Source organism: Berghia stephanieae, chromosome 3 (genome assembly GCF_034508935.2).
Source record: "Berghia stephanieae isolate SIO BIC M18660-M18661 chromosome 3, UCSD_Bste_1.3, whole genome shotgun sequence".
NCBI classification, from domain to species: domain Eukaryota; kingdom Metazoa; phylum Mollusca; class Gastropoda; order Nudibranchia; family Aeolidiidae; genus Berghia; species Berghia stephanieae.
Genome location: NC_088362.1, coordinates 93,100,368 through 93,125,797, shown reverse-complemented (window position 1 = coordinate 93,125,797; position 25,430 = coordinate 93,100,368). Strand labels below are relative to the sequence as shown.

Below are 25,430 nucleotides of genomic sequence, written 5' to 3'. Positions count from 1 at the left end.
ACAAAAAAAAAAAAAAAAAGAAAAAGATGAGCCATAAGAGAACTAGGGGCAGCGTGGCTCAGCGGTACGGCCTTTCCTTCAAACCCAAAAGGTACCGAGTTCGAATACCCGCTGGGCTGAGTGGCCTTGAGTGTCACCTCGCCTTAGCTAATTTTCACAACACAAAGGGCAGCCCGATAGATTTAGATTTCTTTGTCTGCAACGTTTTTGGGTCACAGATGCCTAAGTAAAAAGGAAGAGAAAGGAGCATGATTACAAGTAGTGACAATCCACCCCTGCACCATGCTCTGAATGGAATAATTGCATCATTATGCATTGCTGGCAGAGGTCTCAGGACTGTTCATAAGTGCGAAAAAGAATTTGAAGATTGGATTGGGTAAAGTGGGGGGCATGATTGCTCAGTTGGCAGAGCACTTATTTCGCACGCAAAAGGATAGAGATCGATCCCAGGTGAAGTCAAGATTTTTTTCTGACCCCCCCCCCCCCTTTCCAGTTCAATGATTGTTTTGTTCGTTTTAAGGGTTTTACGGCGCTTGCAACACATTTAGGTTATATCAGCGCCAGTAAAAAGGAAGAAAATGGGATGGTAAAAAGTGCTAGAATTACAATTAAAGCACCCAAGAAAAAGTAAGACATAGGAGAACTGGGAACAAATAGGGATCAGATGTAGATTCCAAGAGCATACCACCAATGTACTTATTTTGAGATCACCTATAAGTCTCATCCGGACACAAGCACAAAATCCAACAAAGAGGAATACACTCAAATGCTTACATTATACATTCAAAATAACAAATATAATAATACATAACAGAGAGATGATTTACAATGAAAAATATATCATCTCCCAAAACAATAATTATGCATTTGACTGTTTTCCTCCCAGCTAGGACTCTGGCCAAGTAATCTCATTCCAAGACAAAGACAGAAAGCATGTTGGAAAACAGATATAAGGGGATAGAAGACGCAGTAAGTACCTCCCTGCCCACTATGAGAGGTCAGGAACCCCACCCAAAGTTCAATGATTGGATAGCTGGGTCTGAAAGATCTGGTGGACAGTACTTTGCAAAATACTAACGTCCTAGTTAAAGAGTAGCACGCAATATTGTCCCTTTCACGCTATAGAAACTGGGATAAACTCCGACTCAATGGACCTAATGGCTCTGAAGCACTACTTTGGCTTAATTGTCATAATGCAGTTTGACCACCATGTCACAAAGATTGTTCACAATTATCTTATTAAATTTTTATTTTAGTAAGAACTGAATTCATCTCACTCAAGTTATATTTCGGTAGGCTTAGAAGAACTTTTCCTTCTAATATTAGATCATCTTTCCTTTTATAGCATTCCCTCGAATTAATTTCTAATTAGTGAATACTTTACGTTCTACAGTTACGCAGCCACTTATCATAAAAGCTGATAGGTCTAACAGTCTACACTCACTTCTCACTACAATCTATGCGGACGGCCAGCCGTTCCATTCCTCACATTATATATTTTGAAGATTTTTATCTTTTGGGACTTTGTGGATATCTTTATCTCCACCATCAAGACGTAGGGAGCTTTGACCTTTCACAGTGCAGTCTTCGACAGATCAAGGATCAAACCTGAGCCCGCCGTCGGAGGAATAGATAATTCATCCCTTATCAACTGCCTGGAAGTGGAACCTTACAAAACTATATTATATCATCATAAGTTATGTAATATCTTGACATTTCTATTTGTAACTGCCACAATCACTATTCAACTCATTTAATTAAATTTCATCTTTCTTTTTATTTCATCTTAAACAAATTGTTAGATTGTTCTTCATTTTAAAGTAACTAGTAAATTCTGGGGCCTTATCTTCATATCTTTGTTTTATGCATAGTCGAGTAGCTCTTTACTCACTTGAGACCATGTCATTTTGGAGGGGACACATATAAAGAATTGAATTTATTTAGTTACATATATCTATTTCAATGAAACTTTAAAGTTTAAATTGTAAAACTCTTAATTGCCCCACTTGATCATATCCCTATTTACAGGATTAACTTGATTTTTTTTCTCATTCCTTCATTTAAATGAAATAGCAATTCATCCATTCATTCTTTCATTTAAATTGAATAGCATTTTACTCATTCATTCCTTCATTTATTCATTTATACAATCATTCATTCACCTGTTCATTCACATCTTTATAAATTCTTCATTCATTCATTCATTTATTCATTCATTCATTCATTCATTCATCCGTTCATTCGTTTATTCACTCAAATATCCAATCATTCATACATTTATTCCTCCATTCATTCGTTCATTCATACATTATACATTCATTCATTCATCTATTCACTCAGTTATTCATTCATTCATTCCTTGTCCACTTTGTTATTATGTCACTCATTTCATTTTGCTGTTTGCCTCATTCATGAATTGTTTTAAATTATGTTTATATTCCATAACGATTCATTCACCTATCATCCGATCACTCAGTGTTGTGAATGCATTTTGTAACTATTGTAAAACTTATCGATATTTTATTGTTTTGTATTTCAGACATCGTTGTTAAAAGAAAAAGAAAAAGGTAAGAAAGGGAAAAGAAGTAAATAGGAAAATAAAACTTATCGAACGAATCGTGTATCCGCAAGATTAGAGAAAGAAATAAACACAAATAGATTGAGCTTATGCAACCCAAAGAAGAAATTAAAACTGCTGGAGTTGGAGATGGTCAAGTCGAAAGGACATAAAGGACATAACTCAATAATAGTTAATACATACATACATACATACATAACACAGTTGTTTCCCTTGATATATTAGGTTAATGTTACTTATAATAATAATAATAATAATAATAATAATAATAATAATAATAATAATAATAATAATAATAATAATAATAATAATAATAATAATAATAATAATATTAATAATAATAATTAAGTTATGTCTTTTGCGCCACGATATCATAAGATATCGTCGCCTCGGCATTCCACGAAGGAATATAGATAACTCATAAAACAAGTTGTTTGATGTCAACAGGAATCACCCATGTTGTCCAATTGAGCATATTGGGGGGTTAATAATCTTGCTCAAGGAAAAAAACGAAAGTGCCTGAAGCGGGGCTCGAACCCGGGTTATCCGGATCACAGTGCAATGCCTTAACCACTCGGCCTCTTCGCCCCCCTTCGTTTCTTGTGTGTTATGTAAACACATAACGAGTGAGCAGAATATTAATAATTATAGGTAGCTGCAGTTCGATATATGCATTTATTTTCAGACCTGATAACCCAAATGTTATGGGCCCATTGTTGTATTGGAAATAATCCCAAACCGACGCAGAATATTGTCATTTACAACAATGTTAGATCGAACTTATTCCGTTGTGTTCCGACCTGCAAATATTCTGTGTACCAAGGAATCTATTGGTGTATTTTTTAAGGATCAAACTTTTGTCTAAATAAGAGCACTTTCTAAAACGTGAGAATTAATGATCATGTGGTTTTAGACATTTCATCAATACCTACATTAAAGGAGAATCCCCGAATAATTGGCCCAGGAAAATAACATTGGGTTTGTTCTGATTTTCATCTGGTGGGGGTATAGTTATAATGCTGATAACCTAGTAAAAACCACACGCATCTGTGAGTTTTCTATCAAAATAAAAAATGGAAACATTTATATTGCATCCCTCTTTTCAAATTAAAGTAATGTTTGGTGGCTTCTAGTTATAATATCGATTTTATTTGGTAAGTGCAGACTAATGATATGTTTATTATAAATATTTCATTATTATTCACGCTTATAACATTTACCATAATTTAGTTTTTATAAATTCAAAATTTGTTGATTTTTATCTCAAGCTAGTGTTGTTTGCAACAAAAAGTGTTAAAACTAAAATGTGCACAGTTAGTTTAGCAACATATCGATTATATATCGAATGTTCTTGATGAAAAGAGTGATCGACATCGAAGATTGTGACCTTCCGAAGTTTACAATGGCGACTTTCAGGTGCACTCAGTTGGTAAGTGCCTTATTATAAACGTATAAGGCTTATACGTTTGGAGTGTGTGCCCCATTTACCTTTTTATATTTTTGAATACGCTGACAGAACCTAAAGAGTTTGGGTTATTTAACTCTTTAAGTTTGAAACCGACAACGGTATAATATTCATGGGCGGGGTAGTCAAGACTGGCCTCAGTGTAAAATCCAATCGTTGTGAGTTGTGAAGGAAATGACAGGCCCTGTCACTGCCGCAGGGTGCTTTCAAATTTCAGCTTTGATTTTTATAAATTTGCCGATAGAAAAGAAAATATGTTTCAGAAATTGCGATTTGGATCCTATTTTATTTGCGGGTGAAAATCATTGACATTGCACTTTGTTTTAGTAAAAATCGGTAAAAAATTACGACTTTGACATTGGTGATGAAAAATGACTTTGAATTTGAAGACAATTATTGTAAACTTAAAAAAATATTATGAATAATTTATAACTCCCTTATTTGTAGGCCGATTTTGTCATTCGAGGTATCAATTTTATTGTAATAAAGAGATAGGAACTTCAGAGTTATTTTTTCTGATGCGAAATTATTATTTTGTAATTTTAGCACAAAATAGAGAGGTGAGCCAGTGTTACCAATACTTAGCTTCTATACCAGGACAAATCATTCGTTTGGACAGAAAAATAAATAAAAAACTTACCGCTTACCGTCAAAAGCAGTTTAGATTTGAAGATGCATTTGTTTTCTATCAAAAACCATTCGGTACTAGACAATCCTTGATGAATTTCAAAAGTTGTGTTTGAAATTATATCCTAAATATTTTCATGATTCATTCCTTGCTAAATCGTGTGTGTTTTACGTCTGTTATCAAGGTGCTGCCCAAGGTTTTTTAAAAAGTTTATTGAGAAAAAGATATGGAAAAAAGTGTCCCTAGATAGGTATGCAATTTGGTGCATTAGTGCAGTATCAGTAAAAATTGGTGCGCAAAATTAGTTCGTAGCGGATGCGAGACTGTGTGTGTGTGTGCGTGTGTATGTGTGTGAGTTATTTTTTTTTTAAATCAAAACAATTTTAACCACAGGCCTCGAAGTGGGCCGGGAAAACCGGGAAAAGCCGGGAACTTTATTTTGACATTTCCCGACCGGGAAAAGCCGGGAAAATCGGTGAAAATTGTCTGGGGCCGGGAAAAAGCCGTGAGAAAAATTTAGGTGAACAACAACCCAACATGTATTCTTCCGCGTAATCATTACCCAACCTGCGAACGATCGGCTTAGAGCATGGCAGCAGCCTCTTATGGTTTCCTCACACTACAAGGCCCTATGTTATGACGATCGACCCAATCAGCAAAGTCCGGTCCGCATTCGTAGAGTACACAGACTATTACCATGTTTCCTGTGCATGATGTAATTATAGTGGTTTAGAGTCATCGCTGAAACACTGGAAGACGGCAATGGGATAGTTGCGTCAGTTGTTGAATAAATTATCCAGGCACGGTTGATAAGTAAAAAAAACAATTATGTTGTAGTTACATTTGAAACAAACAAAGTATATCACTGATCTCGTCTCATTGAGATATAAAGAATGATATAAAAATCAAGAAAATCGGCCGATAAATAGAAAAGTTGCTAAAAAAATCGAAAATAAACAAAAGCAATTTTTAAAATCGAATTTATTCGTAAAACAGTTGGTTTTCAACCGATTTTTCTGAAACAAGGACCAATGTTCTTCTTTTTTCAAGCCGATTTCAACAATGTGACTTTCAAATTCCTCAGAATTATATTTTTTACTTTTAGATTTTAGCTTTTAGGCCTACTCAAAAAGGTGTTATATTCCTTGCCACTTGCACAACAATAGCGTAATACATCGACGGTGAGAAGCGTCTTTGTTTCGACCAGCCGGTTCGGTTAGATAGCCTGTGATTGGTCGAAGACTTAAAGACGCTTGATTCACTCAGTCGACTCATCATTGTCGACAAGACAAGAGTGCTAGAAACACACATCCCTCCCCTCATCTTAGTAGTGTGTGTGTGTGAGTGTGAGTGTCTGTTTTTTTTTGTTTTTTTTTTGGTGCTTTTGACTTGGTCATGAATGCTAATATGTTAGCTAAGCTAAGAAAGACGGTCGACGTCCTTGGGCTACTTTAATTAATTTTCGTGACTTGTTATTCAATTATTTGGAGATGGCAGATTAAGGTCGTTTACTCATTGTAATTTGTACTAAGTTTGTTTTGTCTGTCTCTAGATTAACTAGCTTTATTTCATTCATGTGCAATTCAATAAGTAGGCCACAAGTCTTTGGACGCTACTTTCTCTCTCATAGTAATATTCAAATGTCTTTTTCTCTCTATTGATTTCTCTTCTCTTTGTATTGTCTCTTTTCTCCCCATTTCTCTCTCTCTCTCTCTCTCTCCTCTCTCTCTCTCTCTCTCTCTCCTCTCTCTCTCTCTCTCTCTCTCTATCTGTCTCTCTCTTTTTTTAAATATTTTTTTTGCATGTTGTAGGAGGCCTAGACTTTACAGGAATACGTCCAAGTATTAATAGCCAGAGTCAATATAATTCTCTCAGTCTCAGCCACTCTCTTTTTCACTCACATCTCTCTCTCTCTCTCTCTCTCTCTCTCTCTCTTTTTTTTTTTTTCCTTTTTTTTTCCCCACGGATGGTGTAGGCTTAGATACTGGATGGCTTGTTATAGTAATATGTACTACGAGTCAATAATTTCCCCCTCTTTTCTGATTCTCTCTCTCTCTCTCTCTCTCTCTCTCTCTCTCTCTCTCTCTCTCTCTCTATATATATATATATATATATATATATATATATATATATATATATATATATATATAATATATATATATATATATATATATATATATATATATATATATATATATAGTGGTAACTGGTCTAGAATTGATGAATATGCTTGAAAATTACTACCTTAAAATTTTCCCTAGAGCCTGGAAAAAACCAGGAAAAAGCAGGGAAAAATATTTTCCTGAATCACTTCTAGGCCTGTAACCATTAATGGCGAGATTCGATCTTACACTCCCCAAACTCCAGATCTTAGTCTTAATTGAAGCCCGAGTCTTAATATACTCTTACTTCTGCTCTCTTGGTGAAACGATTTATTCCGCATAAGCAATCTGCAGAAAAAAATCAGTGTCACTGTAAAAGGTTAAAATTTCACGAAGTACGCTCCGTGAACACCGCTGTAACAATCCTTTGATCTACGTCATCAGGCAACCCATTGTTTCTTTCATCTTTTCCCATTCCCCCTTACTATCCCCCCATCCCCCCGCCCACCTCTCTCTCTCTCTCTCTCTCTCTCTCTCGTCATAGTGTTATCCCTTCCCCTTCCCATCTCAATGTAAAATGAAAACGTTCTGCTGTTTGCAGATACATGTATGATTGTTTTGTTTTCTCTCTCTCACTGGGCTAGGATTAAAAACCAAGACATCAGGTAATGGGTGTCTAATGCCAAAGTATAGATTCTCTCTTTGGCCAATTTAGTCACGCATGTGGCAGCCCAGCTATTTATTATGTTCTGCCTATAACACACAATAAGTGGGATTTTGGGGGTGGGTACGAAAGAAATCAAGGTCATAAGTAACCGTGCACAAGATCTGTATCTATAGGGGATTGGTTTCTGGGGGTCTTGCAAATACCAAATATTTTATGGAAAGCTCTTTCGAACTCCAAGACGTCTGGTTTGTTTTGCTATCTTGGAACAAACGAAACAGAGATGTCTTGATGTGTGGCCTAGTTGTCTGATTTTGTGACCTGGATGTAAGGTTTTGTGACCTAGATGTATCCTTTTGTGTGTGCAAGCCATGCGGGTAAGTACAGCGATAGCTTGCCAGTTGAGGGGGGAAAAAAAAGGAAGAAGCAGCGTATCCGCATTCGAAAAACAAAAAAAAAACAAAAATGAAAAAACAAAACAACTTAACCTTTTAAAGGCGAATATCAATCTTACTTGGACCAAAAATAAAATCTTACCGTTTTCATCAAAAGATAAAAAACAAATTACAATTTAAAAATCTGAGCTGTTATATAGGGCAATATCCACCCAACGTGCTCAAAGCGCTTTTTATCAATATTCTTACTGCTCTTATGGTGGAAACGTTTTGTTTTTTTCGGCGTTAAAAAATAATATAAATGAAGACTTTTATTTGAAAACAAAAAAAAATCAGCATCACTGGCAAAGGGTTAATTGCAGTACTCCTGCATCCTGTGAGACTCCTACGGCACTTGCTAATCATAAAAAAGGAAATAGCAATCAACAATACTAAGTTGAAAAACAAAAGAAGAAAAAGAAAGGAGGGGGGGGGGAGCAATCCCAGTAGCAATTCAACCTTTAGCGGCGAAATTCGATCTTTGACCTAACACCAAATCTTCTTTCATCAAAAGACAAGTAACGGCAAAACGATTATAGACAATTGAAGTCTGAGTCTGACTGCTCTCTTGGTGGAAACGCTGTATTCTACGTTAACAATAATAAAGATAAAAGGAAACTATTATCTGAAAGCAAAAAATTTGTTCCACTGTTAAGGGGTTAAGAACATCTGCCAGCATCGTGACATGCTCTACGTCACCAAGGTCACCAAGCGACACGTCTCCCTTTCGTCTTCATCATGCAACCCCCCCCCCCCCCTCTCCACTCTCACGGTGGTGGTGGCGGCGTATAAAAGAGGCCTTTTTTTCTTTTATTCAATCAGCATGACTGCTGTTGGACCCCAGGCCTCTCTACAAGTACAAGAAATAATACTCACTTTTTCTCTGCTCCAACGAAAATATCTACCCCCCACCGGTCTAATTATTTGCAGACGACAAATTTCTCAAAACGGTCACATGACACTGTAAAAACAACACAGGAAGTACATGAAAGCTTATTTACGGCATTTCCTTTGAACCGTGTAAACAACAATATTTCGTTTTAATTCGACTCAACGGGTCCGATTGGCCGGTATTTTTTAACGAACTAAAGTTCTGAAAAATCAAAATGTTTCTTAGAAAGTTGAAAGATGCTAGTTTTTGAAACAGAGGTAGGTTTTTAAAAAAAATCTTAATATTTTACGTGAATGCATGCTCAAAGCGAGTTGGGCGTGCAGCGGAGGTTGGTAGGCCAAAGGCCCACCTCTCTAGTCGTTAAATAAATTTGTCTCTTTGATAGACCGCCACCATCCAGTCGTGTAGAATTGTGAATCAAGCGTCTCAAAGTCTTCGACCAATCACAGGCTATCTATCCAGCTGGCCGAAACAAAGACGCTTCTCTCCGTCGATGTATTACGCTATTGTTATGCAAGGAATATAACACATTGAGTGAGTAGGTCTAAAAGTAAAAAATATAATTCTGAGGAATTTGAAAGTCACATTGCTGAAATCAGCTTGAAAAAAAGAAGTACATTGGTCTTTGTTTCATAAAAATCGGTTGAAAACCGACTGTTTTACGAATAAATTTGATTTTAAAAATTGCTTTTGTTTATTTTAGCTTTTTTTAGCAACTTTTTTATTTATCGGCCGATTTTCTTGATTTTTATATCACTCTTTATATCTCAAAGAGACGAGATCAGTGATATACTTTGTTTGTTTCAAATGTAACTAGAACATAATTTGGCTTTTTTACCTATCAACCATGCCTGGATAATATATTCATCAATGTGGCGATTGTGACGCAACTATTCCATGGCCGTCTTCCACTGCCTCAACGATGATTCAATTCATTGTTGACGGCTGTTGACACGTGAGCTGCCAGAACGACCAATCGTTGAAGGGTCAAGATGCTCAGTAGCCAATCGTTCTTCTGTCAAAAAACTTAAGAACTCACGAGAACAATAGTTTGAAATTTGGTGATGGACGGACCTATGAAATCTTTTCTGGGCGGAGTTTAGCCATGAGTGACCGTAGAAAACGAAAAGGCGACTGCAGATATCAAAGAGAAGGCTTATATCATCAAAGGATGTCTACATGATTGACATGGCCATATAGGGAACTCATTATCTACTCCCCCAAAAAGAATCTGAACACGAGAGGGTTACATGCGGGTATAAATTATAAACGAATAACACAAAATATGTCTTTCAATTCCAATTTGGTTTTCCCTGCTGGGACTGTCAAGTTCCGAAGTTCGCAGACTCAAGACTAAGACTGTCACTGTCATGACAGTGACAGCCCAGTCAAGTTTCAGTCACGGTCTGCAGACATGTCTGTCAGTATTAATCTGAGATTCTCTTGTTCCCAGACATGTCCATCAATAAAAGATGTTCTCATCCCAGATACCCGTGCAACAACTCAAATTTTGAGTCAATATCAGTATCAGTAAAAGAAACGCTGTGATTATCCCTAGACACCTGGGGATAACGAAATTTTGTTATCCCCAGACACATATTTGAAACTCCTCTCTTTTAAACAATTATCCACATTCCAGAATATGGAATGTTTCCAAATGAAAATGCACATAGAAATAAGGAAAATTAATAAAATATCTATAAAAATAAAATTAACCATTAAAAAATCAGTTGTTACTACATATACACAATATGCGTCGACTTCAAAGTGGTTGTCATGGTCGAATGGTTTAGTCGTCTGCCCTGGAAGTTTTACCAGAATCGACGTGGGTTCGAATCCTGGTTCCGCCACTTTTTTTTTTACAAGACAATACAATTTATTATCACACATCCACAAAACTAGATCCAAGAACATATTCTAATCAGAGATGTGAATTTTAAGATACATCGATACCGGTGTGGATAGACAGCTCAGTGGGTTAGACCACCTTTCATTTTGCTCCTTTTAGCTGCACAAATTCGAATCCGATCGCTGCCCCCCCCCCCCCCCTTTTTTTTTTTTTTTTTGAGCGAGTCTATTCTTTTTCTTTTTTTGTTTGGCCTTGTTCCGTTTCTGAGCATGAATTTCTTTAAATTGTTTTACTTTTAAAATTGAACAAATCGTTGTTTTTCTCCTCTATCTGACCATTTGGTCGCTCTCTGAATATTTCTGTTTGTTTGCTTTTTAATTTTTTATTCTTTTTAGAATATACTTTTTGAGATCGGAGTTTGGACGAATATGACAATTTGTTAGAAAGGAACTAAAAAGAGAGAGAGAGAGAAATATTTTCCAAGAAAAAAAAGAGGTGGGGGGGGGGGGGGGGGGGCTGGATGGGACATCTATCATTTGCAACACTCTGTATAAAAAGAAGACGGCGGAACCAGGATTCGAACCCACATCGTCGAATCTCACATGCCTCTCAAGGCAGACGACTTAGCCATTCGGCCATGACACCCGCATGAAGGTCGAGGCATATTGTGTATATGTAGTAACGTCTGATTTATTGTTGGTTAGTTTTATGTTTTTATTGATATTTTATTAACTTTACTTATTTCCATGTGTATTTCGAAACATTCCATATTCTTAAATGTGGATAATTGTTTAATTTGAGTGGGGTTTCAAAAAAGTGTCTGGGAATAACGAAAATTGGTTATTCCCCCCAGACACCTGTCTGGGGATAACAAATTTTCGTTATTGGCAGACCCTGTCTGGGAATAATCACAGTGGAATCTAAATCTCTAACTCTAAGCCTACGTCTATGTTGACGTTGTGATGTGAATATTCCCTACACAGGGAAAGGAGAGAGGCCCAGTCGTCAACCTTCTTTGTTTACACAGAGATTTGCCACCTTGTCTGTAGTAAATAGCAGTTCTGGGGTCGAGGGTGGGGAGGGGGAAGGCGTGGCATGGCAGAGGTACTTACTTACCAAAAAGAGGAAAATGAGAGAGAGAGAGATCTGGGGGGGGGGGGGGGGGGGGGGGGGGGGGGAGGGTTGGGTTATTATTTTTTTCTTTGACAATCTTCTTTATAATTTATATCAGGTTTCAGGTAAGATTTTTTAAAAATTATCACAAATGTGGCAGATTTAAGTTTTAAAATAATAAATAGCAACATTTTTTAAAAGATTGGCTATATTTTTGTTTGCTAGAAATAATTCAGGTACAGAAAAAAAAATTGGCTAATATTTATCCTTGGAACACTTTAAACCATCTGACCATGGTCTCTGTAAACAAAGCAAGATGGCGACAGCAACCTCTCTCCTTTACCAGTGCCAAGAGATATTTCTCTTCACAGTTGTAGTTGTAAGATAGACGCTTCCAAAATTAGGATTATTTTACTACTACACAAATTTTACCATTGCATAAATTCAAAATATGTGTCTGTGAATTCCCCCTCTGTCTGGACATCCTCTCGATAAGCTGACAACTGGTTGAAATGGGACTTTGACTTTTGCATAGAAAAAATTAGTTGGTTACTGGCGCATTGAATTGAAACTGTAGAAGGTACGTCTTCTGCTTAATCCATCACATGTCGAATTTCAGGGAGCCCAGGGATTGGGTAGGAAGTGTGTCAATTGCTTTAGGTACATGTGGTGAGTTCAGTTGAGCCATGATTTACGTGCATTCAAATCTTGTAACTTTCTTGCAATCATTCATTCGTTGTCAATTGTGGAAAGGTTTGAGTGTACACTCATTGGCATTTAAAATTTCTTTTTATAATTCACGAATTCCAATAGGAGTTAGATTCATATTAAAACAAAGATTACTAATGTTATCGAATCCAAACTTCCGATTCAGCAGGGGAAAAACAGAATAACGAATTGGCAAATCCCTGCCAAGTATTGATAATGCCCGACAGACTAAAAAACAAAAGTAGGATTTCCTTTGTTTTAAAGGAAAATATACTGCACATCCTCATAAGGACCAATTCACATAAAAGATCTGTGCAACAACATCAGTCCATGGCAGTTAATAGTAAATAGTTGACAATTTACCAACTGGCATGGCTAGTGACAGAGGAAATATGAGAGAGAGAGAGAAGAAAAGGAGAGAATGAGAGTAAATGAAAGAGAGACAGAGAGGAGGTGAAAATCTGAGAATATGAGAGAGAGAAAGAGAAAATGAGAGTACTAATATCAACAGATCACTCTATACTCTGTCACGATTTACCAATTACCAACTGGTGCAATCCGAGGCAAAAAGAAGAAATGCAAGAGAAAGTGAAAGAGATAAAGAAAGAATATGTTTGTGTGTGTAAGAGAGAGTGCATTAGAGAATAATATTATTGATATTATTGACATCATTCCGTGGCAGATAATTGCAAGTTAACAATTATTTTCCCAATCTACAACAATCGACGAATGACGAGGAAGAAAACAAAGATCTGTCCTCAGAATCTTAAGACAGATATTCACTTTCTTCCTCGTCCTTAGTAGATCGTTGTAGGTTGGGAATATAATTGTTGAATTGCTAATAGTAGATAGTTGATAATTTACCAACTGGCACAGTCCTTGGCAATTGACGCTTCCTATTGGGTAACAGTAGTAATATCTTTTTTTCTTCTTTCTCTTCCATCAGATTCGCCAATTCAGCTCAAGCGCAGCTCGAGCTGGACAGCTTGTTCAGGTAACTAATATATAGCAGAACACACACCTATACAGTTACGCTCCATAATCTGTAAAGTGGCATATATTGTTTTGATCTCAGATTGTGGTAACGAGTAACAACTCAAGTCTGAATAGTCTCCCTTGGCTATTCGAACTCAAACTCAAATTATGTGCATGCACAAACATGGTGGGGAGCATTGTGGGCAGAGGGTGGAACTGATAAAGATATACGTAGAAGAAGGGTTTAGAAGAAATTCTGTTTTGTCCTTTTCACACTGACTCAGCTATTTCGGACTGTGAAAGGATTGTTGCCTGTACTATCAGAATATATGTAATTTTTTTTTGTCCTGATTTTGTTTGAATATTGTGCTATGTTGTTAGAAAAGATTTTCCTTTAGATCTAAGTTACTTTGACTTTGAGTAACATGACTGTACCCAGATGTGGTCATAATTAGTTAATCATCAATCATGACATTAATTTTGATGACAAAGTTTATTTACAGAGTGTGCTTATAATATTGAGGTATGAAGTCAAGGTTTGCACCGTTGTGACTTTCTTGATTTCAGGCTTGCTTCTGTTGACAAGTCTATTTTTTGTTCCATTTCTGCAGTCTGCACCAATAACACCAGAGGTTAAATAAGTAATTAGAACCATCAGACTTAATGGCCTAGAACAGTTGATAGAAATAGAGGATGACATAAACAGATGCATCGAATCCAAAAACAAACAATTTCCAATCACAAGCTTCTTTACTCCTCCTATGGCATAATGTTGTAGCATATTGTGGCAGAAAAGAAAGGGTTTGTTTACCCTAATTAAAAAATTCCAAACGGTATTTTTTTAAACTAAAAACAAAAAGAATTTTTATTAATGGGCTAATGACAATTCCAAGGCTGCAACTATTGCATCCTGTTATTTTGAAACTCAGAAGACTTTTTTTAAAAGACTGAAATATGAATATTGAACACAGGCTTAGCAACAAAAAATCTGAATCCGCTTATTGCATCATCCGGCTATAAGTATGCTCTGCTTGATTCCCAAGTTCTGTACTTATAAATGGAGACCTCTGTATTATTATTATTAATCACATAATATGTATTTTTTATAGTTAAATATCTATTATTATTTTTTTTTTCTTTCCATTCAAGGCTCCTATCCAAATATTTGGGGTTGAAGGTCGCTATGCATCTGCCTTGTACTCCGCTGCTTCCAAGCAGAAGCAACTGGAAAATGTTGAGAAAGAGCTGTCATCCTTTCAGGTGAGATGAAAGTTAATTTTTCATAAAGCATTAAAATCAAGCATGTTTGCATGCCATCATGTTTTAAAGAGTAACAAGACATAACTGTTTTGATAATCTCATGATACTTATATATATTTGGAAAACTTAATGGGGGGAGTTTATTTGATTGTTTAGTAATAATATGTTCCCTTTATATATAACTTCTCAAGTCTTGACTTGAACATTATTCAAGGTCAGCATTTCTTTTGTACGGATTAATCTTCAAGTGATCTATTTTTTAACTTTTTAACATTAGAGGTAGGCTATTCAAAATGGCATAATAAGAGATAGAAATATTTTCCAATTTACTAAGCGTTTAGATTTGTCCATGTAATTTAAACTAGATGGTTTGTTATATATAGAAACTTGCATTTGTCCCTTTTCCAATATGATATTTTCTTATTAATCATCCTATTTTTTAATTTGATGGTTTTCATTTTTTTTTTTTCACAATTATACAGAGTCAACTCCAGAAAGACAGAAAACTTGTTGAGTTTTTGACTGACCCTTCACAGAAAAGACTGGAAAAGAAAGGTTTGCATCCATTTGTCTTTGAAAAAATGAAGATGAAAACAAATAAAAACAAGAGCAATTTTTCATTTGAATATTATTTTTAGGATGCAATGTTTAATATTTTTAAATGCTTGTGCATTAACAAAAACAACTGAATTAGTTATGAAAAAAAGGGCAAAGCATTGTTTTCTTATTTGTTAACTCATCGTGTAAATTTAGTATTTTATTGGGATGAAGAAGATAAAGAAAATTGAGTTTTAGGTATAATGATCAGGATTATGAAATTGAAATTTATTGAAATAAAACTCACTCTCCTCATGGTCATTTTGGCATAATACCATTTTGAGATGATTGATCACAAATTTATCCAACGTCGGTAAACTCTGTCTTTGAAGAAACTTTATTTTTTATTTTTCTATTGTAAATTCATGTATATATGATATTTTTTTTTTTAAATTTATTTTTTAAATATTTTATTTGACACTTTACATTTACTTGAAACATTTTTTTTTTTTTTCCCTCGTTCTTCAGCCGCAGTTGAAAGTCTAATGAAACAAAAGAAATTTTCTGACCTCACTGTAAATTTATTCTGTAAGTATTCTTTGTTTGTGGTATGATACACACCTTTTGACCAGTAGAAACCTGGTTCGAGTCTCACTCTAGTCGCATAATTCACATTCATATTCTGGTCTAAATAGAGTACATGGCCGGTTGAAGCGTTGTCTGTCCAAAAAGAACACTTTAATGACACTTTACGAATTCAGGCAATTCAGGCTTGTCTTGACCTAAATGCCAAACATTCCTTTTTTTTTTTTTTTGTGTGTGTCCTTGTCTTGAGAACTTATCACACAGTTGGACACTAAATCATGAGTGATTAAATGATGAATAATAAAAACTTACACATGATGCCAACAATTTCAATATTAGCACACTTATAATTATAACCTTTCTGTTTTGCATAAACCAACTAAATGACGTATGATATCAACAAAGATAGTTAAAAGAAAAGTAAATCGTTTTATTGCTAATAGTTTTTACACAGTATCCATGGTTTCCTAACTGTTTTCCTTTTAAGAAAATTTATTAGAAATAATTGCATTGGGGCAACCCTAACATCACATGAAATGCCCATTTACTAAGTCCTGTTCTTTGGGGGTTTTTTTTCTTTCTGTAATGCACATTATAGGAAGTAAAAGTGATAATAGTTAACATTGTAATTTAAACCTTTTCTTACAGTCCTGTCTGAGGTTATTAATTTATGGAGTTGAAGAGAACAAAATATCAGGACAATATATAGTTAATAATAATAATAATAATGCACATTTATATTGCGCAAGCTATCCCCCTGGTTGGAGGCTCTGGGTGCATTACAAATAAAATTGTCATATCGAAGGAGAAAAATACACACTAACCGCCACCCTGTCCCATCACCCACTGTCTTAAACACGCCAAATACCACACACACTCATCCACATCCATACGTACCACATAAACACACTTGCAACACAACACATTCATGACAAGTATGCAAGAAGCATTTACAATTGATTACAAACCATAGTCTTTTTTAAAGTAGTATGTTTTTAACCGATTTTTTAAAATGTTCAGAGCTGGGGATCTTCTTAATTGAGCAGGGAGTTCATTCCAAGTAAGATGAGCAAAGTGGGAGAAAGATATTTCTCCAGCCTTTAATTTGCTCCTGGGTATTTCAAGCATGTCGTTTGATGTCGACCACAGTGTCCAAGTTGGTTTATAAACTGTGCACAGTTCCTAGAGGTAATTTGGGGCATGATTGTTGAGGCATTTGTAAACGCAAGTGGCTGCTTTGTAATCGATGCCTCACGCACTGGTAATCAGTGAAGGTTGAAGAGTAGGGGTATTGCTTCATCACGTCGCTTTTTTTCTCATGATAAGGCGTGCAGCATTGTTTTGAACTCCTTGCAGGCTCTTGATGTTTTCTGACGTCGTAAAGCATAACAGTAGTCCAAATTTTGAGAATAAAATAGAAGTTACTAGCTGATGGCACGCTTGTTGGGTAATAAAGTCCCTGATGGAGCTGGTCTTTTTCAATTCAAATTCTAGTTTTCTTTTAAGGCCTTTCACTTGATCTTTCATGTGCAGCTCCGAGTCCAGAATGGTACCTAGATTTTTTATGTTGTATACAAGATTTATTTTGTTGGTGTCGATTGTGATCGTGGAGTTTTCAATTTTTTTGATGTTGTTTTTGCTTCCGATAGCAAGAACTTCAGTCTTGTCTCCATTTAGTTTGAGACGATTTCTACACATCCAAGTCTGTATGTTGTTTATGCATTGTTCACATTCTTCGATTGATGTTGCAATTTGTCATCGTTGTGGGATGGAATTGCAGGTGTATTATTATTTCTCAAAAGGGTCTTTGTAAGGCGGAAAAATTGCTTTGAATCTTAGACTTCGTTTAATTTGCTTCTAAAAAATTCTCCCTTTGCTTTAAATATCGTTTTCTTATATTTCTTTTTGTAGGATGTGTATATTTCTTTGTGGACCTGTAGTTTGGTCTTCTTCCATTTACATTCATCCTTGCGTTTTTTATTTTTTTCGATTCTGACAGCTGCTGAGTACCATGGAGACGGGTTTTCTCTCTTTTACGAGTCTTTCTTTCTGTCGATGGAGCAAACTGGTTCATAATGACCTTTGAGCTCTCGTGGAATGTCCGTAGTCATGTTTGGATGCTTTGATAGTTCTTATGATAAATCGTTTTTGAAATCATCTAGGTTTATTTCTTGGAGGTTTCTAGATGTGATTTTTCGCCTCATTTTGGCATGTTTCTTTGATACTATAGGAATACTAAAATAGATGGACCAATGATCAGAAACGCATTGTCGTCAACGACTACTGTTGTTGGGGTAATGTTTTGTTTGGTTATTACCCAGTCCAAAATGTGGCCTTGTCGGTGGGTGGTCTCATGAAAATGCTATGTCAGATTATGCTCATCAAAAATTGATTTTATTTTCTCAGTTCTGTAGTTTTGCGATCAAAATGGATATTAAAGTCACCCAAAATGACAAATCCATTGTTTTCAATGGCATACATAGTTACCATTTCGTTGAATTCGTAGATGAAATCAGATGTGCTGATCTTATTTTTTGAGTTGTGAGTCTGTATAATGCGATAATTTTTGTTGTTCTTTCATGACATATTACGGATATTTCAACTGATTCAAATGTTTTTTTGATATGGGATGTTGTTATGCACTTAATCTCAGGAATTAAAGTGTTTTTATGAACAATCACAATACCTCCTCCTATGCGTTCTTTGCGCGGAAAAGAGCAACTTTTAAATCCAGGTGGCGCAAGTTCATTGATTGTTGTGGTTGTTGATTAGATTTTTAATTTCAATAGTTTTATTGCGGCAAGACTGTGTGTTTATGAGTCCAACGTTCAATTCGAATTGTTTGTTAATTGAGCAGGATGTGCATTGAGCTGATCAGAGTTTATAAGTGTTATTGTCTGTGGAGGGCGGGGTTCAAAGTTGTTACGCAACGATCGATGACCATAAATTGTGGTGATTTGTTTTTATCTTCGACGACTGCCACGGTGATGTTGGCTCAGGTTAAAATAGCTTGTAAAAGCATTGGTCGTAGTGACATTTAAAAGGCAGTAAAACGTGGACAACAGAGAAAGCACCGTGATTAAAATTTTTGGGTGTGTAGTCATGTAAAAGTTGTAAAAATTTAGAAAATTTCGGGAATCCATGCAAAAATCTTTAACACTTACTTGTAAAAAACCTCACAAAGTTCATAAATTGAACATATAAAATTTATGTAAAAAGACACAAAATAATCATTAAAAGTCCAGATATAAACAGGAGAACACGACATCACAGCTCGCCGGTTAGGCGTGTTACATTATTATTAATGTAATTTAATTTTAATGTAATGTAATTTCTATCCCTTTTTAAAAATGTTATGTCAATTCAAAGGTTTATTTTAGGCAAATGCCAATAGTTGGGTGATTATTAATTAGTGGCGTTTTTATGCACCTCCGTTGGAGGTGTACAAAAATGCACCGTTTTTATGCACTTCCATTGGAGGTGTACAAAAACACACCGTTTTTATGCACGTTGGCGGTGATGGTAAATTAATGAAAATGTTGCTACATACGTCCATGAGGTTTGAATAGTTTTATTTTGTAGTTCAGCACGCTGCTTAGTGATTACCGATGTACGTTTATGCAATTATAATAAATTAAAGAATAATAACAATAATTTAAAAAATCAAAAGTAAAAAGAAACATGGCACACAAATACTGATCTCAAATAAATAAATAATTTTAGAAAATTAAAATCGAAGTTTTTTTAACAACATGATAAAAAATATTTGAAAAAAAAGCAAACAAAAATAAAGTAAATAAAATAAAAAAAAATTGTCTACAATGGGAATCGAACCCGGTACTTTCAAGGTTAGAGTCTGACAGCTTGTCCACTCTGCTATGGAGCCATCTAACTGTTCATCACATTTAATAAGGTCTTTCTAAATCATTATTTTACCTTCAATGCAACTACTATTTTCTGGTTTTATATTTCGATTTTTTAAATTATTATTTTTATATAAATTTATTAGCAGAAACATCCTACAGATGTCACAATATAACTTTCGCCATGTCCAAATACAGAAACACAATATCGCTGATGAAATTGGGTGGGATGCGCATGCGTGACGGAGGTGTATAAAAACGATCCGTTAAGATACACACCGTCAACGGAGGTGCATAAAAACACTACGTTATTAATTTCTTTTCTCATCAACAGCTGCTATGGCTGAAAATGGCCGCATCAACAAAACAGAGGCTGTGTTGAGTTCCTTCATGAAATTGATGAGTGCTCATCGAGGAGAAGTCCCATGCACCATCATTACTGCTAAGGTACAAAACTGCTTATTTATTTCTATCCCTTTTTAAAAATGTTATGTCGGTTCAAAGGCTTGTTTTAGGCAAATGCCAATATGAGCCATGCATTTACATATGATTTTAAATGAATACAGGTAAAAGGAAACTACCAAAAAAATTAAATAGATAAATAAATAAATATGAACAACATCAATAACTAGACAGAAAAAATAAATAGAAAAATAAGTGAATAAATAAATAACTATAACTTGACCTTAATAATATATAAACACATGCAAATCATTTTTCAGGAAACGAAATAAATAACATAATATATTGAAATAAGTCAACGGTCACTAACATTGAAAAATAAGTCATCAAGCACATACAAAGACAGAAAAACATTTCTGGGAGAAAATAAATTAATTTAAAAATAAACATAAAAATCCATGTAAAATAAATAACATCTGTACAAGTAAGTCAATGGTCTTTGAGAAATCAGTCATCGAACACAGACAATTACAGAAAAACATTTCTAGAGAGAAAAAAAATGCAATCCAAGCCACTTCAGTTTGTTTTTGTTTTTTTTTATATTATTAAAAGAAGTACATTACCAAAGGAATAATTTCACTCATAACAGTATTGTATTTTAAAAATAATTGATTAATTAAATATACTGGGTGAAATTTTTTAAAAATTAAAAAAATGAACTTTGACACATTTGTATTCTTATGTCATTAGTGCCCTATTGTTTTGAAACTGTTTAAAGAAAATTAAAAACAGCTTTTAAACTGCTGTTTGTGACAATTACTTGGTAAAGTTCATGGCTGAGACATGTCAAAAAATCAAGTAGCAAAGAATTATGCGAAGGTACACATATTTCACTTTTTGCATTCACTGTTTAAAATATGTCTAAATATGCCTCTTACCATTTTGAGGTATTTATAAAAGAATTAAAATGAAATCACAGTTGCAGGAGGGTAATTTGTGTGGTCTAAAAGTTTTCTGTTGTGGTAATCTCTTTCAAGAAGAAGCAGTAATGCAAACAATACTCCACATTTTGAGTAGCACTTGTGTGTTGTTAGAATATTATTTCTTATTCATTTTACGAAGAAAAATATCATTATTTATTGTTATATTTCAAAATAACTTTGCACAATAGTTAATAATAACAATAATGATGGTGATAAAAATTATGGTAATATTAATAATAATGACGATGATGATGATAATTATAATAATAATTTATAATAAATGCATTTGTATGGCCCTTTCAATACACAAGCAACTCATAGGATAATCGTTGTATCTGTAGATGTAAAAGAAAAAAAAAAAAAACTACGTAGAGTAAATCATGTGTATAGCCTGTCATGAGATGATTATTCAGAAAATGGCATTCATTGAGAATAAATAGTTCTATTCTATATTCCAGCCCTTGGATGACGCCAGTTCCAAGGAGCTTCAAGCAGCCATCAAGGGTTTTCTCAAGAAGGGACAAACATTGCAGTTATCTATGGAGGTAGGAATAAGTAAGAAAAAAGACAAAACAGTATAACAAATCATTTTTGACATATATTTACAGTCTGTGCTGGTCACAGGATTCGCAATAGTAAACGTTGGCATTATTGGAAGTTTTGCGGTATACGAATCCTATGTAATGCTTATCTGTTAGGGAGGCACCAAATGCCGCATACTCCCCTTTATCTTTATTTATCATTGGTGTTCCTAACTGCAAAATACCCCCCCCCCCCCCCCCCCCCCCCCCCCCCCAAAAATAAAAATAAAATTAAAAAAAAAAACAACCTAGATCTAAAATGTTTTGGCTGTTGATCATCTTTTATCTTTTCACTGGGGCTGAAATGACCTAGAGATATTCCAAGTCTCATAAAATACCTAAAAATGAACATGCCTTTATGTAGCCAATAAGGCTCATTTCACTGATAAGCAGATATTTAAGACAAGCTATAATCAAGTTACTTAAAATTGTCATTCATATTTTAGAGATCACATAGTGTAGCAATGACGATGTCTCAGAAATCTTTTGACCTCGTTTCGATCCCGAAGTGGCGAGAATTCAAGGCAAAATATGGGACTATGTAATTTCGTGTATGCTATTTTAAAGAATTCATTACGACATTTTTTATCAATAAATATATCTGACAGTTGGCACACAATTAGTAAAGAGGTATAAATATTTCTAAAACTATCAAAGAGCAGAGATTTTGCCAGGGATGCTACTTCTCCGGTTTTAGCCGGAAATCCGGTTTTTTTTTACCACCAGCCGGTTTTAATCCGGAACCTCCGGTTTTTGTTCGTCGTCACTATTCAAAAAAATATAATTTTTTTTTAAAGAAGAAAAAAATCGCGATCGAGATTTGAGCCAGAACTTTTTGGCCGGGTGAATAATTTGGGCTGTCACCACCGGTTGATTATTTGGGCTAAATGGTAGTTTATCTCCGCCCATCCCCATCACAATTCCTCCTTCAAAAAATTTTTTTTTTGATAAATGAACAGTGGTTTTGAGAATTTCTTACAAATTTTCCGCTGAATTTGCAGTGTCAAACATTTCCCTCAAAAACACAAAATCATCATTATGTCTTATGTCATATTTTGACACCTGTGCAATAGGGCGTGAAATTTAGTGACGGTCCCGTTTTTATGACGTCGGGCCTGACTGAATGGCACCAGATGTCACAAATGACACAGACGACCAGTGGTGTTCTTTGATTAGCTAGTTGATGGTTGAAGGGGAAGGGGAGGTACAAATCTCTCTCTCTCTCTCTCTCTCTCTCTCTCTCTCTCTCTCTCTCTCTCTCTCTCTCTCTCTCTCTCTGCCTTTGATAAGGTTATATATGTACATTTCATCTATTTCTGTTTTAAATTTCATCCGAATATGATGTACTTTTCATGTGTCATTACAAAACATCAATCTCAATTTGCGATTCAATGAGTGAGAAGAGGAGACAACCATATTTTACCCCCCATCACTTGACAAGTGACATCACTGAGAAAGAAAAAAAAGATTTAATTAAAGAAATAAAATTTTACATTTGTCCAATTTTGGCCACGTATGACTATCCTCTGGCGCGAAAGTCTGAAGACCCACGTCTCTCGCTTATTTTTTGGTACTTTTTTTCATTGTTACGAAAAGTTAAGCTTGTCGGCTTTAGCATTTTGTCTTACTAATCAGTTGAAAATTCAACTTTTTAACAATCTTTGTCCCCTTAGACTCGTCCAATTTCTCTTTTCCTCACAGTAAATTCACACACGCGCTCTCTCTCTCTATCTCTCTCTCTCCTCTCTCTCTCTCTCTCTCTCTCTCTCTCTCTCTCTCTCTCTCTCTCTCTCTCTCTCTCTCTCTCTCTCTCTCTCTCTCTAAGACAAAACAAAACTAGACGATCTATCAGTGAGCTATATTATCATGCCACCTACACGCTTCGTTAGACGTGGATGTATTCACTGCCTGGCTACTGTGCCACAGCCTGAGGGTCAGGGTCGCGAAGTTCGTGCGAGTCATCGAACACACACCTAGTCAGTAAATAACTAACATGCACAGAAGTGTGTCGACCAGACCGGAGCATTTCTCTCTGTTTTGCTACCGACACACATGCATTTCAACGTTCCTCTTTTTTTTTTCTCTTTGATTTATTCTTTCCGTCTGGATGTGAGACGGGGGAAAAATAATGCGAAATAATTATTTTTCTTCGAAAGCTCTCACACGACCGCACCACCTCTTTTTCTTCTTCTTCTTCTTCTTCTTCTTCTTCTTCTTCTTCTTCTTCTTCTTCTTCTTCTTCTTCTTCTTCTTCTTCTTCTTCTTCTTCTTCTTCTTCTTCTTCTTTCTTCTTCTTCTCTTTCTTCTTTCTTCTTCTTCTTCTTCTTTTCTTCTTCTTCCTTCTCCTTCTCTTCTCTTCTCTCTTTTCTTCTTCTTCTTCTTCTTCTTCTTCTTCTTCTTCTTCTTCTTCTTTTACAAGAATTAATCCAAATAAGCGAAATAATCAGCGTAAAAATTTAACACAAACAAACAGGAGTGAAGATACGCAGCTTCCCGTGTCAAGCACTAGATACACATCCTTCATAAGGGTAGGAATTGTTCTCTTCCTTTCATTTTACAACTAACTCAGACCTGGGCCCACAAAAGAGGGTACTCTCTCAAATAATTGGGATTATTTTTTTTTTTTGGTACCATAAAATAAGGACCTCATTATAAATAAGTTGGGGAAAGTGACATGATTTGACTGGTCAATTGACATTAAATATCTGTGTTGTGTTTATTAATTAATCCATATTTTTGTCCTGTTGTGTCTATTTTCTCGTGTTCAAAAAGTTCTGACAACTTTTTCACCAACCATTTACAGGCCTGATATATATATATATATATATATATATATATATATATAATATATATAATATATATATATATATATATATAAAAGAATTGTTTTCAGTGACTGATTTTTCTACTTTGTTTTATCTCTAGGTTGACCCATCCCTCATTGGTGGTATGAAAGTGACCATTGGTGATCGTTTCATTGACATGTCCATGGCCTCTAAAATAAACACCTACACCAACCTCATCAAGGAAAGCGTTTAAGGTGGTGGTTTGGTCATCATAATTAATTGTAGCAGTTCCAACAACAGGATGGTTCTTATCTACTTTAGAATATTGTGATTTTAGCTGTTATTATTGCCAATAACTTGAGATGAGAAAGGTTGGTTTATTTTTGATTTAAGGTCAAGCGCCTTCTTGTCTTAGGCAGGTATGGGATGAAAAGAGATTTGGATTTGTAATTGTGATGAGATATCTGAAATATGACTGAGTGAAAGAAATAAAGAATTTTCATGTAAAAAAGCGAATGTCTTCAGTCCATTTACCAAATGTTTGTTTCTGAAACTGATTATTTTTTGGGCTACTCTTGACTGACTAATGGAGGGTCTCTATTATCCTTTATATCTCTCTTGTGTGGCTATGTTGTTTCGTGGTATGACACTTGCTTTCAGATCGGAAGGCCCTGGGTTCGAGCCTCGCTCGGCGCATAGTTGAGTCCTTGGAATAGGCTCTTTACTCACATTCTATCACCATACTCAGGTGTAAAATGAGTACCTGGCTGTTAACATCGTTGTCTCTGTCGGAAAAAAAAATTGTAATATTTCCTAACAGGTGTCATGTCTTTTTCTACTTGTTACGTGTTGCTGTTTGTCAGTGACCCTTTGTAAAGCACTATGAGCACGTTTGGTGGATATTGCTGAATTTTTGTTTTGTATTGTTTTTTCCCCTTTTCATGTGGTTTTCTGCCTTTCTGGAATGAATTTAATTTTACCGTGACCCTAATTTGAGTCTGCTAGCTAGCAGACATAGAACCATT

The 25,430-nt window shown here is 35.2% G+C and overlaps 1 protein-coding gene across 1 annotated transcript; it reads left to right on the top strand.

Moving 5' to 3' along the window:
• The first annotated feature begins 3,933 nt into the window (after nucleotides 1-3,933).
• On the top strand, nucleotides 3,934-24,921 carry LOC144968853 (ATP synthase subunit O, mitochondrial-like). Its single transcript, XM_078907605.1, has 8 exons — nucleotides 3,934-4,007; nucleotides 13,380-13,427; nucleotides 14,558-14,668; nucleotides 15,151-15,223; nucleotides 15,734-15,793; nucleotides 19,988-20,100; nucleotides 21,497-21,583; nucleotides 24,545-24,921. Exons 1-8 carry the CDS (start codon nucleotides 3,981-3,983, stop codon nucleotides 24,656-24,658), a joined length of 633 nt encoding a protein of 210 aa, XP_078763731.1. The 5' UTR covers nucleotides 3,934-3,980; the 3' UTR covers nucleotides 24,659-24,921.
• The last annotated feature ends 509 nt before the right edge of the window (nucleotides 24,922-25,430 follow it).